Source organism: Brassica oleracea, chromosome C4 (assembly GCF_000695525.1).
Source record: "Brassica oleracea var. oleracea cultivar TO1000 chromosome C4, BOL, whole genome shotgun sequence".
In the NCBI taxonomy this organism is placed as follows: Eukaryota; Viridiplantae; Streptophyta; class Magnoliopsida; order Brassicales; family Brassicaceae; genus Brassica; species Brassica oleracea.
The window spans coordinates 2,343,870-2,359,560 of NC_027751.1; the positions used below are offsets into that span (position 1 = coordinate 2,343,870).

Sequence of the window (15,691 nt, forward strand, 5' to 3'; positions counted from 1 at the left end):
AACTGTTATAAATTAAGCATTGAAATGATCATCCACTTCTTTACCAAACTCAAGCACTATGATCATCCACTCCTCAAGCACTATGATCATCTACTCATCAAACACTATGATCACCCACTCATTTACCAAATTAAACACCATCTTTGTTATTTTATGTATTGTTGTTCACTATAAATACCATCACTCATCTCACTCTTTTGTACACCATAAACAAGAACAAGAGTTTATAATCAAAGAACCATTACATATTCTTCTTCTTCCTTATAATAAACTCTCTCCCTTATACTAGTGTTATTTGCTTCCTACGGGTATCAAATTCTACTCTTATTTAAATTTCTCGATACTATAAATTATAAGTTATTTCTTAACAATATATGATTTGTTTGGGCTACAATTCAAACAATGGATGATGGAATAGGGAGACATACTGTGCCCACTACTTTTGAAGAGCCTTTCCTTATTAGCTTTTTGATTAAACAAGATATCTAAAGAGGAAAATGAATTGAAGTACTTGATAGATAAAATTCAAGAACTATTGAGTGAACAGTCAAGAACTATTGTGAGATACAGTCGAGACAGCCTGGATTAACTACACATTGTGATTGTCATCTGGTGTGCTGTCTTTTGACCTCTTGCATCAAATTCTTACCATGTATTGTTTTCTTCAAAATTGATGCTTGTATCCGGTTAGTTGGAACGGACATTGTGTTTCATGGTCAATGTTTTTTACATATTTTCTTAAGCCTCATTTTGTTTTCAATTTGTGATTTTTAACATATCCTTTAATGAATTAGAGTGTGTTGTTAATACAGTGTCAGTTTCTGTTTGTTTGTAAGACCATTTATAATTATCACATGGTTAGAAAGAGAGAGACTCACTCCACATAACCTGAGAGAGTCAAGGAGCTAATGTATTCACGAGAATAACACCAACAAAGATAAGTACCTCAAAATCGGTTCAAACAAAAAGTGCTTGAATAAAGAAGAAACATGTGTGTATGGCCTTACAAAACCCATCAAGTACTCTTTTTCTAATTTGTGTCTACCCTTCTCTTACCAATCTCATGTTCCTGAGAGTCCCTACCTCTTTGTCTCTCACGACCCCACACGTGTCACTTTCAGTCACTTCCATTTATAATTGCATCTCTCACACACACTCGAAACCTATTTTGTATTCTTTACTAGCTTTCTTCTTCAACTCTTCACTTTTTTTATCATACCTTGTTTAGATTTTGATTTGTTCACGTGTCTCTGTCTTGTCTTGTCCCATAATCCTTAAACCCTTCACTCAAACACACACTTAAAAGATTCTAATTAACATCATTAAAAAATACTAAAGAATTCTCAGTATAATAATATCACCAAAAACTCTCTCTCTCTGTCTCTATTACACAATGAAGACTAAAAGAGCTTTACCCTCTCCTTCCTCACTCCTCTTCCATCTCCTGATAACACCTATCTTCCTCTGCGAAGCCAACACAGTCTCAATGCCTCCTTCTGAGTCAGAGACTCTCTTCACAATCATGGACTCAATGTCATCAGATCAACAATGGCGTCAGTCTCACCCAAACCCTTGCGCACCTGGCTCGTCCTGGCCAGGGATCGAATGCAAAACCGGTCCAGACCGGTTACCTCACGTCTCAAGACTCGATTTCGGCTCAGCTCCTAACCCGTCTTGTAAATCCTCAGCTTCGTTCCCTCACTTGATCTTCACCCTCCCTTTTCTACAATCAGTCTTCTTCTTCAACTGCTTCACTCACTCCCCAACCACAATCATCTTCCCCATCAAGCTCCTCCCTAACTCCTCTCTCCAACAGCTCAGCCTCAGATCAAACCCTTCCCTCTCGGGACAAATCCCTCCTCTCATCTCATCCCTCACATCCTTACAAATCCTCACCCTCTCACAGAACAAACTAACCGGAGCCATCCCTCCCGTTCTCTTCTCCCTGAAGAGTCTCCTCCACCTCGATCTCAGCTACAACAAGCTCACAGGCGCAATCCCTCTAACACTGGGAAACCTCAACAGCCTCGTGGGGTTAGACCTAAGCTACAACTCGCTAACGGGCCTCATCCCTCCGACGATCTCCCAACTGGGCACGCTTCAAAAACTCGACTTGAGCTCGAACGCTCTCTCCGGAGCCATCCCGCAAGGAGTCGAAAAGCTTCGGTCTTTATCGTTTATAGCGTTGAGCAACAACAGACTCAGAGGAGCTTTCCCGAAAGGAATCTCGAAGCTCGAGAGCTTACAGTACTTCATAATGGATAACAATCCAATGCACGTGCCCTTACCCGTCGAGCTGGGGCTCCTCCCCAAGCTTCAAGAGATCCAGCTCGAGAACTGTGGTTACTCCGGCGCGATCCCGGAGAGTTACACGAGGCTGATGAATCTCAGCTCGCTGTCTCTCGCTGATAATAAGTTAACGGGAGAGATCCCACCAGGGTTTGGTGCTTTGCCTCACGTTTTCCATCTGAATCTGAGCAGGAACTCGCTGATCGGCGTGGTTCCGTTTGATTCGAGTTTTTTGAGACGGTTGGGTAAGAATTTGGATTTGAGCGGGAACAGAGGGTTGTGTCTGAATCCGGAGGATGAGTTTAGTGTCGTTAAGACAGGAGTTGATCTCTGCGGGAGGAATGTTACTATTCATCCGTCGTCGAAGAAATCTCAAGCGTCTACTTCTCGGTGTTGTTACGGATCTTGCTTGTTGGCTAATGCTCTGTTTCAGGTGGTTCTGTTTCTGGGATTACGTCATCATCGGTAATAAAAAAAAACAGAATAAAGACAATTTAAATATTAGGTCCCTGAAAAAGAGAGGAGATTTGTGTTTGTTCCCAAAGTAGACGATGGTTTCAATGTAGTTTATGTTGTTTTTAGTTTAAATATTTTCAGATTATTAATAAAATTTTCAAGTCATTATGGGGTTAGGTGTGTATATGGGTCCTGAACAAGTTCATAGCCGTGTGTATATAAATGTGTGTGTATAGAAAAGGAAAATAACAGATGAAACGACGTTTTTTGTTTTCTACTATTGGATAATAATTTAAAAATTTCAAGAAATTTGTTTTAGATAATATATAAATATTTAATAGATAGAGTGTAATGAACAAAAAAAAAAAAGGGAGAGCTGTTCGGAGGAAGAGTGGTGCAGTGCACTGATATAAACGAAACGACACAACCTGAATTTCAGTCTGACCATACAAAAATATTGAAGAGTCGCAAAATAGTACTAGTATTGATTTATGGAAATATATGTAAAATTTCAGGTGAATAAAAGCTAATTACATCCTGATATGTGTGATAAGTGTGTTATACACATGTTTTGGTTTTATCAAATAAATGTGTGTATATGAGAATTTTTGCATAATTATCAAAGAATCAAGGGCTTATTTGCAGAATAACAAAAAAAAAAAGAGAAAAATTCGATTTTTAGAGAGAGAGTAGAAGAGAAAGGAGGAGAGAAGATGAAAATTTAGTTAGATACTCCCTCCCGTTTCACTAAGATATAAGTTTTAAAAAAAAAAATTTATGTTTCATATTGTCCTATACAAAAATTGCAAATTTCAATAAAATTTAAAACTATTGGTTAAAAAACATTAAAATTTGATAATTTTTAAAAACAATGCATGAATAATATATTTTTTTAATATGTGTGAAAAGACCAAAACTTCCATTTAAAAATAACGGAAAGAGTAGTAAATTATGTTTTTTGGTGTTATTGAGCTCAACTAGTTAATAAGTCGTGCTACGCCGCGGGAGTCTTCATATATTTTGTTTCTAACTGTTGTTTTAGTATCTGATATAAATTAATAATTTAATCAAAAGAATAATATATTTAATTTAGTATAAATTTTTTGAACATAAATATTTTAAATGGACAAAACTTAAACTTAAACAAAAAGTAAATATGTGCTTTCATAATATCAAGAACATGTTTATATTTTATATTTGGGATCAACTCTCATATTTAGGCTAATTTGGATATAAACCTAAACCTTTCAAAATAAAAGAATATCACTATTAACTTGTGTGTATACTTCTTTTTGAAGTTTTGTAGTTCGAATATATCACTTTGATTTATAAATTTGATCCCATATATATTGTGTAATATTTCTATATTTACTATAAAAAAAGCTCGTGTACCTCTCACAAAAATTATTTTGTTATCACTTGTCAATGCCATACTCCCTCTTACTCTATTTCCGCAACCTCTTATCTTCCATATTTTGGTCGTGGAAACTTTGATTATTTACATTATATCAGTTTTCACATTTCATTATATCTTCCATATTTCTTTGTAACTTGTAATATGGAAAATATGCAAACTGATATAATGTAAATAATTAAAATTTAATATCTAAATATTTACTTTTGTAACTTGATATATATACAACTATTTTACATATAATAGACAAACTTGAAATAATTTAGAACTGTTGTAAAGTTGTTCCTTAATTCATAGCTTCGATGCATCCACCTTCTCAATGCTTCATCCGCATTCTCAACTGGGCCACCCATATACTCTACAACTATATATGGAGTTTTCTGAGTCAAATCACTTACACCTGACCACGAACAAAGTCTGGACACTCCAAAGACAAAATGAATGTTCTACTCTCCAGCTCTTTCAGTTCAGGATCAATTAACCGGTTCACCAAAAATCCAAAATCACCTTGTAATCTACATTTTCTGAAACAGAGATCGCTTGAAGATCCCATACACAGCAAAAACCATACACATTGTATCTTCCCTTGTGAAAGGAGTTAGATGTAATCACATACACATCGTAAAAACCATCTTTCACTTTCTGGTTCAAGTATGTGTCGGTGACCGGAGCCTTAACCTTAAGGCTAATCCGCTTAGCAGCATCAAGCTGAGCTGCATATGCATTCTCTGTCAGATCAGGATCAGACAAGCTGATTGCCAAAGCTAAATGGGCTTGATATTTTTTCCTTAATCAAATTGAAATAAACACCATCCACAACCGCCGCCAGATCACGTTCTACACGTTGCCGAAACCTAACGAAGAGACATATAAAGTAAAAAATGGGCTGGAGTTAGAGCTACTGAATAGATGCGGGATCGATCATTGGTTTAGGTGACTCGTCTAACCTGTGATGGTCTTTGAATCCGCAGCCAACACCACTACTTCCTCCGATGTGGAGTTTCCAAAAGATGCTTCATCTTCGGCATCGCTCTTCAACGACGAACTGATCTTTCTCTCTCTCTAAGTCTCTAGTTTATTTTCCAATTCATCATGGGCAAATCAAAGAAAAAGAAAACGTAAAGTATCACACGATGACATAGAAAAACGAAATGTTTTTTTTGGTGCTACATTTTTTTCATTTATTGGCATGTCACCTCCACATACTTCTAAAAAAAAGCTGAGGTGTCAACTGACGGAGAGATACCTCAGCTTATTGCGTTGTTATTGTGTTGATTTTTCAAGAATCAAACTTACATGCAAAGTTTGCGTCATGCTGTCATACTACGTACTCTTGACGTGATGACACCCTCAAATGATTGAGTAAACAAATTTTAGTATATAATCATCTTCTTATATTGTGGATGTGATTGTGACTAATGAGAGGTTAAGTATATATATTTAATGATTCTGTATTTTAATGATAATCACTGAAAACACCAAAAATAGGAGAAACTAGAAAATAATAATATTTCGTCAGTCATCTGTCTAAATCCAACTATTCTTTCGCATGCTTTCTTCCTGCAAAAAAAGCCTTTCCTTTGCCGCTTTCACACATTTCTCTTTTCATCGGTTTTTTTGGGGGTGAAATTCCATTAATATGAAAAACCTTTTTATACAATACTATGTAATATCTATTTTTCACGTACTTTCTTGCTGTTAATTTTAACAATTACTATATAGCCTTGCTTGATGTAAAATGTGTTATTGTAAAATAAATTGATTTTAGTAATTTCCTAGACGTGTAACAGGCTTAAATTCATGCATGAAAAATACATAGTTAATCACCAGTGCAACTTATCTTTTAATTAGAAATAATAATTCATGAGTTTTGATTTATAATGGGTTAGCAAGACAAAAGGAGATCATTCGTTTAGTATAACTCAGTATAAGACGTATGAATTGTAAGAAATAGCTATCACTCTCATATATTCAGAGCCTCACGTGGGGGAACTCAGAATTCCAATTTTAGGTACAAGTGAAACTATATACGACATGTCGCTTTTAACATTTCATTTATTAGAGACCTATCACTCTCCATACAAATTAATAAATAAACATTAGAGAATCAATTCTCATGTATTTGATAACTATACATATGTTGGTACGCAGTCACAGTATATCATAGCTCACCATGTAGGTCTATAATTGTAGTTCGAGTCATGTAGGTCTAGATTGTAGTTCGAGTCATTTAACTATAATTAGTTTACTCATTCATGACTGACTATTTTATGGCTTTACTATATGCAATTTTGCGTTAGATTTTAGCGACTAATCTCTTGTCAGTATATGCTTTATTGGATAATGAGACATCATTTATGCCATCATAATACATAACATGACCCACAATATATTGATTTAATGGTTAAAACTTTCTCGCTTCTTCAATTAAAGTTCAAAAAAAAACTTCTGGATTATCTTCTTCTTTTTTTTAACTCTGAAACTGTATTGCATTATGGAAACCGAATGTCGTACATAACCAAAACCAAAAAACAAGCATAATAATGATAGAAACATAAACAGAACCTAAAGCTCATCCATGTCAAAAGACCCAAAAAAAACTTCTGGATTATCTAACATGATAAAATTCAAATCTTATTCAAAATTATGTTTTCAAGTGAAAATTAAATGATATGAGTTTCTATCCAAGAAGATTTACTTAGAACCCAAAACCTTTTAGTTATTTTTTTGTTTCTAAATACATAACATCAATGTTGGTTTGGTTCCAAACTTGCAATTGTAACAAAAAATGAGTGAACGTGCTATCAAGTGGCCCATTTACTCATCCATAAGCCCACATTAAAAATTTGGCCCATCAACTTTGCCAATTATTGTGTTTTGTTTTCTTTTTTAATTCAAAGGATCAAATTTAGCAAATCGAGGACTTCTACTTGCTTTTCCAAGCGTTGAAAGCAACGAGCATGGAGCTAAGTAACACGTGTCGTATCTTTAGAAGTGCGTATATTTACTCTTCAATCACCTAGAGTAGGTTAACTTAAAGAGATAGGTCGCAAAACTGGATATGTAGGTCCCAGTCAATACTCTTGTCCGCATGCGAAAGAAACACGTGTTATATAGCTTGCTTAAGCCTCCCTTTCCTTCTTCTTCTTCAACAACATTTCTTTGTTGTGTAATAATCTTTTCTTGTGTTGAAAGATGGAGGAGATATCAGAGAGAGTTAGAGCTCGGTTAGCCGTTCTCTCAGCGCATCTGTCATCAGCTAATTCCTTGGAATCAGGATCTCCAGCCATCGAGCGGTGGACCACGTCGGCGGATATCAATCCTCCACCGCTTGGATCCTTGAAGGGAGCCTTGACGGTCGTCGACGAGCGCACAGGGAAGAAGTATCAGGTTCCAGTCTCAGATGATGGTACCGTTAAAGCCGTTGATCTCAAGAAGGTATGTAGTAGAGTCTTGTTATTGTTAGGTTTGATGAGAGCTTATGCGTAACGGACAAGTAACTGATTGTTAGTTTAACTGAGATCTGAACTGGTTTTGTAGATTTCGATGGGGAAGGAGGACAAAGGGATTAAACTGTACGATCCTGGTTACTTGAACACGGCTCCTGTTCGGTCCTCGATCTCTTACATCGACGGAGATGAAGGGATCCTACGTTATCGTGGGTATCCAATAGAGGAAATGGCTGAGAACAGTACTTTTCTTGAGGTTGCATATCTTCTGAGTAAGTATTGGATCATGTTGCAGCTTCTTGATGTTGTTGAACTAGCTAGTATAACTTATTGTCTGAAAGTTTTGGATGTATAAATACTTGTATTTTTGGTTGCTAGGATCAAACTGTATTGATGAATTTTTTTTGTCCTTGGGCAGTGTATGGGAATCTACCCTCTGAAAGTCAGCTATCTGATTGGGAGTTTGCTGTTTCTCAGCATTCAGCTGTGCCACAAGGAGTTCTAGTGAGTCCCTTACTCCTTTGTTCCATGTGAACTTTCCATTTTGATACTATTGTGAACAAATGCGAATTTAAGTTAGCAAAGAAACTTAAGATAGCAAAACGAATTGAGACAAATACCATGTAGGTAGAGTTTGTATATTGATTATGTGAATGAACAAATATACAATATCTTAGACTCGTATTTATACTAGCCTCAAAACTCGATTTACTTTTTCCTTTAGCAAAACATCTTTATCCCAATAAATGTATCATTCCTAATCTTAAAAGGCATACTAGGCACTGTACCCCTAGATGTCCATTTTGATTATGAGTATATCTTCCTAGCGCTTATGATTTAAAACATTTCCAGAATTAACATATACCAAAACTAGACTTTAGAATAGTACTTTCTGTGATGATCCTGGTCCATCCAAGTAATTACGCAAGATGTTTCTCATACCTTAACTGGAGCTTCTTGATAACTTCCGTGCAGGATATAATACAGTCCATGCCTCATGATGCACACCCCATGGGAGTTCTTGTGAGTGCAATGAGTGCTCTTTCCATCTTCCACCCTGATGCTAATCCTGCTCTCAGGGTAAGTTAAAGATTACACTCTTCCACTAATAATCATGTCAGGCCTTTCTAAGCTCACTATTAGATTTTTTACTTATAAACATTTTAACTAGAATTAATCTATTGGGTGCAGGGACAGGATATTTACGACTCAAAGCAAGTTAGAGATAAACAAATTATTCGCATTATTGGAAAGGCACCAACTATTGCAGCAGCTGCTTACTTGAGGATGGCAGGGAGGCCTCCCGTTCTCCCTTCAGGAAGCCTTTCTTATGCTGAGAACTTCCTCTATATGCTCGATTCCATGTATGCATGTCCCTCACCATCATCTCATTATATCACATGCAATGGAGACTTGACATGAACTTGTATCTTCTCACAGGGGAAACCGATCCTACAAACCTAACCCTCGGCTTGCTCGGGTGCTGGACATCCTCTTCATACTGCACGCGGAGCATGAAATGAACTGCTCCACCGCTGCTGCTAGGCATCTTGCCTCTAGGTAGACTCACACCTCTTTGATTTTTGAGTCTTGGTCACTTTGATGGAGAGACTAATAAGTGTGTTCATGTAGTGGTGTTGATGTGTACACTGCTGTTGCTGGAGCTGTGGGTGCGCTTTACGGTCCACTTCATGGTGGTGCAAACGAGGTGTGCTATCTATTCATACGTACATTCTTCTGATGTATTTGTATGCTCATGGCTTTGGTTCCATTAGGCTGTGCTTAAGATGTTGTCAGAGATTGGGAGTGTTGATAACATTCCAGAGTTCATTGAGGGTGTGAAAAACAGGTAAAACTACTCAAATGCTTGAAACTATATGCTAATTAAGGAGACTTTCCATCAATGTTTTTCATCTCTTTTGACTGTCTTAGGAAGAGGAAGATGTCTGGTTTTGGGCACCGTGTGTACAAAAACTATGACCCAAGAGCTAAAGTCATCAAAAAGCTAGCGGATGAAGTGTTCTCCATAGTTGGAAGAGATCCTCTAATTGAAGTAGCCGTTGCTCTGGAGAAGGCAGCTCTTTCTGATGATTACTTTGTTAAGAGGAAGCTTTATCCAAATGTTGATTTCTACTCTGGTTTAATCTACAGGTAAAAAGTTTGGTTTCATGTTCATTTTCACTCAACATCTAACTCTGGACCTGTTGAATATAGGGCAATGGGGTTTCCACCAGAGTTCTTCACTGTCTTGTTTGCTATTCCTCGCATGGCTGGATACTTGTCTCATTGGAAAGAGTCGTTGGATGATCCTGACACCAAGATCATGAGGCCACAACAGGTAATATATAGTTAGTAGCTCACATGCAGAGATAAGATGTTTTGAAACTTGGATTGTCTCATTTAGGATTTTTTTGAATGGTTAGGTGTACACGGGAGTGTGGCTTAGGCATTACACACCAGTTAGAGAGAGGGATGAGCCAAAGGAGTCAGACAAGTTGAGTCAAGTCTCGACTTCTAATGCATCAAGAAGACGTTTGGCTGGATCTTCAGCTTAGGTCCATTATCATATACCTTACAGTTACAGCACACTGCACCACAAAGAATAAGAGATTGGGTTCTCTACCCAAATGCAAAGAATTAAGAATTTTCTTTTTGTGTTCCACAGAATAATTGTCTTTAACTGATGGTTAAGGCAGAGCTCTTTAGAACATTCAATAAACAAATATATCAGATCACTGGTTGTTGGTGTTTATGGATATTATTATCTGAAATCATCTCTTAAGTTTGCAACACTATCTGGTTACTAAAATTACTGAAAATATTTTAGGTGTCCACTATTTTATCTAGGCGTTGGAGACTTTATATACATAAGAGTATAACATATAAAAGTGAAAATGTTTTATACACTTGTTTTTCATCTTCCACAAATCGATGTGGGAAGAAAGCTATACAAGTCTTCTAGAACGGTGAAGTTATTACATATATACTTTACTATCATGTCTGAAGGTGGTGGTTTCAGTTGTCTCCTCTGGAGGAGGAGGAGGAGTCAGGGAGTTTGAAGGTGGGCCTCTTATCCACGCCTCTTCGTGAGTATTCCCTCCATCTCCTGGCTGCTGCGGCGGCTCGCTGTGCCCGTTCTTGTACTTCTTCCTCTGTCACAGACATAGAGTCAATGTGTTATTATATGATCATTGGACAAAGTGGAAGAGAGGAGTTTACTATTAATGCTTACCGCTTTTCTGGTATTGATTATCTTCCCCCCAGAGGTTATCCCAATAGGAAGGTTCTTCGTCTGTGCTTTTCCGCTTCATCATTCTACTTCTAGCTTGATTCTGAAAAACATAAGAAAAGTACAAAGTGCTCTTATGTCATCTAAGAGAAGAGATTTAGAATGTGCATGTGATGATAGTTCATACCAAGACTTTTGCTTGCCTCTTTTCCCATCGAGATCTCGCCTGCAATGAATCCAAAGATTGATCATCAGTTATATGAAAGATGAAGAACTACTACCGAGGTTCTTACCATTCTGAAAACATCAACAGCTCCTGACCCCATTCCAGAAAGCATCAGAGCAACCTGAACCCATCAAATGACAACAACCAATATAGAAATGCCTAACAATGAGAGAGTTAAAAGAGAAAATGCTCAGTCTTACATTAACTCTTTCAACCCTACGCATCTCATCTTCGAGCAATGACAACTGCGCCGCAGAAGTCTGGTAGATACAATCAACCGGGCTGAAACACAAAAAGAAGGCAACTCCTAATCAGTTTCTCCACAATCACTTGCAGCATGTAACAGAACACAAGAGGCTAACCATGTTTCAACTGCTTGCTGAAGCAAATCAGGGTTACCGCGCTGGTTACAAGCCCTTGCTCTACCAAAATCCTCCTCAATCTTAAATATATCCGGAGCCACATTGGCACAGTTCTTGCATCCTATTAAAAACAATAAACACATTATCATCATCAGCCTTGGCCTCCCTCAAATGAAACTGAATCTTAAAGAAACTTACCTATACAAGCAAACTCATCAACAAAGACATGATCTTTCGGGCTAGAGTCATCGAGAAAAGGATTGGTAGCAGTCACTGCGTACCCATGGATCTCATCGTAAACCATTCTCTGCACAGGGTCACTAAGAATCTGCAAACACAAACAAACACCTTAAACACCACTGAGACTTACCAAAAAAAGTTATTGAAAAGTCAAAGCTTTTACCTCGTAGACATCGTTAATGAACATGCAGAAGTTTGTGGTTTCAGGGTCATTCCCACTCAAGTCAGGATGACAAGACTTCATACAGTTATAATAAGCTTTCTTGATCTCCTCTGGCGTCGCATCTGGAAGCTGTTGTTGAAAACAGGAGAGAGAGAGAGAGATATAATAAAGTCAGAACCTTTTTTGGATGGATGTTATACAAAGTTACAAACTTTACCAATCCGAGAACGGCGTAGTAATCATCGGCGACGTCGCCGGTGGAGAGAGAAGAAGCGTCCTCCGTTGCAACTCTCAATCTTCCGATGGAGCCGCTGCTTCGCCTCTTTCGTAAGCACCACGACGAAGCAGCAGCACCGCTAGTCTTCGCCGAGAATCGCGAGGTACTTGATCTGGAGCTAAAAACAGAGTTCTGGAACTTTAAAAGATCAGTGCAAACAGGGGAGAGTAGCTGCGCCATTGAAGAACCTCACAAGGGTCTGATCCGAACCGATCAGATTCGTTCCCGATCAATAAACCAAGTCGATATTTTTTTGAATTAATATTTTTTAAAAATCCTTTTTTTTTTTTGTGAAGAGAAGGAAGAAGAAGTTAACGTGGGTGACGTTGCTGACGTGGCGGGATAAGAACCATGGGAAGCTTTTGTTTGGAATCTGAGATGAATCTAACGGCGACCGGCGAAAGCGTGCTTAACCGATGGTGGCACGTGTCAGCTAGTGGAGTGAGGTGTGTCTTCACGCTTCAACTACCCGCCAAGTTTTTTTTTTTTCTTTCAATCGGTTTTGCTTGAGATCTCTCACATGAAATCAGATAGGTTTCTATTAGGTAGATAAGATTCAGACAAGTAAAAGAAAGCTGAGAACAAGAGTGTGTTATAAAAACCGAACACAGAGTCTTGTAGTCTTGAGCTGGTGAATTTTTTTACCGTAAGTAACTCTTATGATGATGCTTCCAAGAGCTTCATAAAAATGCAAAGATTCAAGTAATGTTTTTTAACGAAACACAAAATGAATCAATTATGCAAGTGATGTGATGAGTAGCAATTTAAACATTGTCATATATCATTATTAAGACATGAATTTTGACTTGATTGTATCAACCGATCCAATCCATTGAGCTATGGAAAAACTAACCCCCTAGTAAACAACAAAATCATAACACTGTTTTCAAAGATTCGGCATTAGGAAACAAGTAATAAAACTTCCCCCCGAAAAAACAAAAAAAAACAAAAACGCCTGCAACAACAAAGCTTTTATCTTATGCTCAATCACTTGAGCTGCAGTTTGGTGTAGTGATCTGCTGCTCTAGATAACGATTGTATCGATACCGGATAACCCTTTCCCATCTGCATTTAACCACACCATTAATATCACTTTGTTTTAAAGCTTAACTAGAGTCTGTAAACTGATTCACGAGCTTACCGTGCTACACAAGTGGAATGCATTCACATAACCAGCATATTTTGAAGCTGCAGAAAACACACTCAAATCAGCAAAACAAAGATCTCCCCATACAAACTTATAAGCTTGGGGTATGGACTAATTACTCTTTTTCAATCCGGCAGGCTTAGCCAGCAAAAGGGCGTTCATGAATGCACCAACGTTCTCCCTCAAAGCATCCTCAGGAAAGCTCATCTGGTTAGGAAATCGTTCTTGTCATGAATATATATAGATAATGAATTTTATAAAGTCTTTTGGGGGGAGAGATGTAACCTTTCCAAGTGGCACATGAAGAATGGAAGTTTTATCCATTCTGAATTTGGTATGTCCTGCTTTTGCGTCTTTCACTGCTTTCATCACATCCTTGGTCACACTCCCTTGCTACAACAAATATAACATGTGTTGATTTAGTTCAACGTAAGTATAGTGACTAATACATTAGAGTAAGATGTTGAGTGAGTGAATAAACCAACTTACTTTGGGGTTAGGCATCAGACCATGATTGTTAAGAATCCTTGATATCTGCAAATAACCACACAAAACCATTTGCATATTGAGTGAGAATATATCACCTTCACCATGTTATAAATGAATATAAGTGCTTAAATGCTAAGAACCTTGTAAACACGGGGCATCATTTTCGGAGTTGCAAGACATCTATCAAAGTCGATCTTGCCACTTTCTGCAAATAAAGTGTGAATAATCATCTACCAATCAAATGTCATGTGAGAAGTGATTTATGGAAGGAGATGAAGTACAATGCATTACTCAGGATTTCCTCAATAAGCTCAAGACCACCGACAACATCAGCTCCTGCAGCCTTTGCATCCTCTGCATCAGCACCTTCGGCAAAGAAAGCCACTCTCACATCCTGAACAAGGAAGATCATTTATATTTACTAAATGGCTTATATATAAAAACGTCACATGAAGGATTAAGGAGACATTTATTGGTACCTTTTTAACAGAGTGTGGTAGAGCCAAAGTACCACGAACAATCTGCAGTTTAAAACAGTGATCACAGTCGGTCCAAACATGAGAAACAGGGAAAATGATTCCAAAAACAGGATAAGAATGAGAATATTACAAGCTCAGATCGGCCTTTTTCGATGCCTAATCTCACATGAGCCTCAAGAGTTTCATCAAACTTGGCCTTAGCATTGCCCTGAACCATCAAAAATGGAAACAGCATACGAACCAAGGTATAAATATATAGAGTCCTGATCATTCTCTCCTCACTCACTCTACTTAAAAGTCAAACACAACAACACCAATTACAAGTTTCATATAATCCACACCTCTCACAGTAGTACCATTAAACAAAACTTTCATCATCTTTACTCGTTTAAAGTTCCCCAAGGTGAAACAAGCGAAGAGTTTAGCAACTTCTAAACACAACCACAGTGTCTAACACAGCTTCCTAGCCTCCTTTGATAGCCTTCTATGTTCACATTATAACAATAACGAAACTCAACTAATACGAAACATCAAACACACAAAAGTTTAAGCCTTTGATATAATACACACACAAAACGAACCATGTGGATAAAAACACAAGCAGTGAGAGCTTAGCAACTTCTAAACACAACCACAGCGTCTACCGCTATATCCACATTATATAGCTACGAGACAAGCAAAAGTTTAATACTTTGATATCAAAACACACACAAAACCAATGATGTAAATTAAAAAAGTGTTGACCTTTATCTCTCTAATGGCCTCCATGAGATCGAAAATAGGTTTCTTCCCATGCTTCAGCTCCGGCTTAAGCAGCGTCGGCAAAGGGAGCGAAGAGGTATCCTCCTCCACAGCTGTAGCTCTCAAGAACCTTCTCCTAGCTCGATTCTCCGATTCGATCCTCTTCCTCTCCGTCTCCACCTCCTCCGGCGTCCTCTCCCGATCTTCCTCGCTCACGACGCGATCCTCCGGGAGAGGAGCCACGCGCTGCGCGTAGGAGACGGGAGCGAGCGAAGGAGAGTCTTTCGTGTATCGCATCTCTTCTCGCGTCAAGCGAGAAAGATCTTCCGAGGGTTTGGCGGCGTACGACACCGGCTCGAGCTTTTTGGGGGATTCATTCGGCGGCGGAGGGTTTGGATTCGGATCTGAGGATGGAGAAGATGAGAAGAGTTTGTGGATTTGTGGGAATGGGGAGGAGAAGGGTCTGGTGAGAGATTGGCGGCGAGCTTGAGAGAGAAGGAGCTTCATTGCTGCCATTGTGTTCACTCTGAGGTTTTTCGTGTGAAGTGTGATTCTTCGAGGTTTAAAGGGGATTTGAGATTTCTATCTTAATTAATGCTTTTTCTCTGAAATTACAAAACCTCAGGGACCATATATGTAAAAACGCTTGTTCACGGTTAATACCCGAGTCTCTTGTTTTCTTTCGAAAATGGACCTCAAGTTTTGTAAGTTAGATTCACTGTGTGTTTTC

The 15,691-nt window shown here is 38.1% G+C and overlaps 4 protein-coding genes across 4 annotated transcripts; 2 read left to right on the forward strand and 2 right to left on the reverse strand.

Moving 5' to 3' along the window:
- The first annotated feature begins 1,230 nt into the window (after positions 1–1,230).
- LOC106339703 (protein TOO MANY MOUTHS) lies at positions 1,231–2,971 on the forward strand. Its single transcript, XM_013778561.1, has one exon. The coding sequence runs from the start codon at positions 1,394–1,396 to the stop codon at positions 2,756–2,758; it is 1,365 nt and encodes a 454-aa protein (XP_013634015.1). The 5' UTR covers positions 1,231–1,393; the 3' UTR covers positions 2,759–2,971.
- A 4,325-nt stretch (positions 2,972–7,296) lies between these two features.
- Positions 7,297–10,382, forward strand: LOC106342475 (citrate synthase 3, peroxisomal). The gene is made up of 11 exons (XM_013781420.1): positions 7,297–7,597; positions 7,700–7,880; positions 8,027–8,112; positions 8,584–8,688; positions 8,800–8,972; positions 9,049–9,168; positions 9,241–9,316; positions 9,384–9,457; positions 9,541–9,759; positions 9,823–9,946; positions 10,032–10,382. The coding sequence occupies exons 1-11, from the start codon at positions 7,355–7,357 to the stop codon at positions 10,161–10,163; spliced, it is 1,533 nt and encodes a 510-aa protein (XP_013636874.1). The 5' UTR covers positions 7,297–7,354; the 3' UTR covers positions 10,164–10,382.
- A 102-nt stretch (positions 10,383–10,484) lies between these two features.
- LOC106342477 lies at positions 10,485–12,378 on the reverse strand. The gene is made up of 9 exons (XM_013781421.1): positions 12,046–12,378; positions 11,829–11,957; positions 11,624–11,753; positions 11,426–11,546; positions 11,264–11,345; positions 11,131–11,184; positions 11,025–11,063; positions 10,841–10,940; positions 10,485–10,760 (listed from the first exon to the last, which is right to left on the reverse strand). Exons 1-9 carry the CDS (start codon positions 12,283–12,285, stop codon positions 10,624–10,626), a joined length of 1,032 nt encoding a protein of 343 aa, XP_013636875.1. The 5' UTR covers positions 12,286–12,378; the 3' UTR covers positions 10,485–10,623.
- Positions 12,379–12,858: 480 nt separating this feature from the next.
- On the reverse strand, positions 12,859–15,532 carry LOC106339283 (50S ribosomal protein L1). Its single transcript, XM_013778072.1, has 10 exons — positions 14,965–15,532; positions 14,351–14,428; positions 14,221–14,262; positions 14,033–14,135; positions 13,882–13,946; positions 13,742–13,786; positions 13,538–13,645; positions 13,372–13,459; positions 13,247–13,293; positions 12,859–13,170 (listed from the first exon to the last, which is right to left on the reverse strand). The coding sequence occupies exons 1-10, from the start codon at positions 15,475–15,477 to the stop codon at positions 13,093–13,095; spliced, it is 1,167 nt and encodes a 388-aa protein (XP_013633526.1). The 5' UTR covers positions 15,478–15,532; the 3' UTR covers positions 12,859–13,092.
- Positions 15,533–15,691: the final 159 nt, after the last annotated feature.

What these genes read in the sequence shown, in the direction of transcription:
- LOC106339283 (XM_013778072.1), bottom strand. Translation starts at nt 15,477, where the DNA reads ATGGCAGCAATGAAGCTCCTTCTCTCTCAAGCTCGCCGCCAATCTCTC. An exon ending in TTCATGTGCCACTTGGAAAG is followed by an intron (nt 13,460 to 13,537) that starts GTTACATCTCTC and finishes TTTCCTAACCAG; the next exon opens with ATGAGCTTTCCTGAGGATGC. An exon ending in CATTCCACTTGTGTAGCACG is followed by an intron (nt 13,171 to 13,246) that starts GTAAGCTCGTGA and finishes GGTTAAATGCAG; the next exon opens with ATGGGAAAGGGTTATCCGGT.
- LOC106342477 (XM_013781421.1), bottom strand. Translation starts at nt 12,285, where the DNA reads ATGGCGCAGCTACTCTCCCCTGTTTGCACTGATCTTTTAAAGTTCCAG. An exon ending in TCATTAACGATGTCTACGAG is followed by an intron (nt 11,754 to 11,828) that starts GTAAAAGCTTTG and finishes TTGTGTTTGCAG; the next exon opens with ATTCTTAGTGACCCTGTGCA. An exon ending in CAGCAAGCAGTTGAAACATG is followed by an intron (nt 11,346 to 11,425) that starts GTTAGCCTCTTG and finishes TTTGTGTTTCAG; the next exon opens with CCCGGTTGATTGTATCTACC.
- LOC106339703 (XM_013778561.1), top strand. Translation starts at nt 1,394, where the DNA reads ATGAAGACTAAAAGAGCTTTACCCTCTCCTTCCTCACTCCTCTTCCAT.
- LOC106342475 (XM_013781420.1), top strand. Translation starts at nt 7,355, where the DNA reads ATGGAGGAGATATCAGAGAGAGTTAGAGCTCGGTTAGCCGTTCTCTCA. An exon ending in ATGCTAATCCTGCTCTCAGG is followed by an intron (nt 8,689 to 8,799) that starts GTAAGTTAAAGA and finishes TATTGGGTGCAG; the next exon opens with GGACAGGATATTTACGACTC. An exon ending in GCTAGGCATCTTGCCTCTAG is followed by an intron (nt 9,169 to 9,240) that starts GTAGACTCACAC and finishes GTGTTCATGTAG; the next exon opens with TGGTGTTGATGTGTACACTG.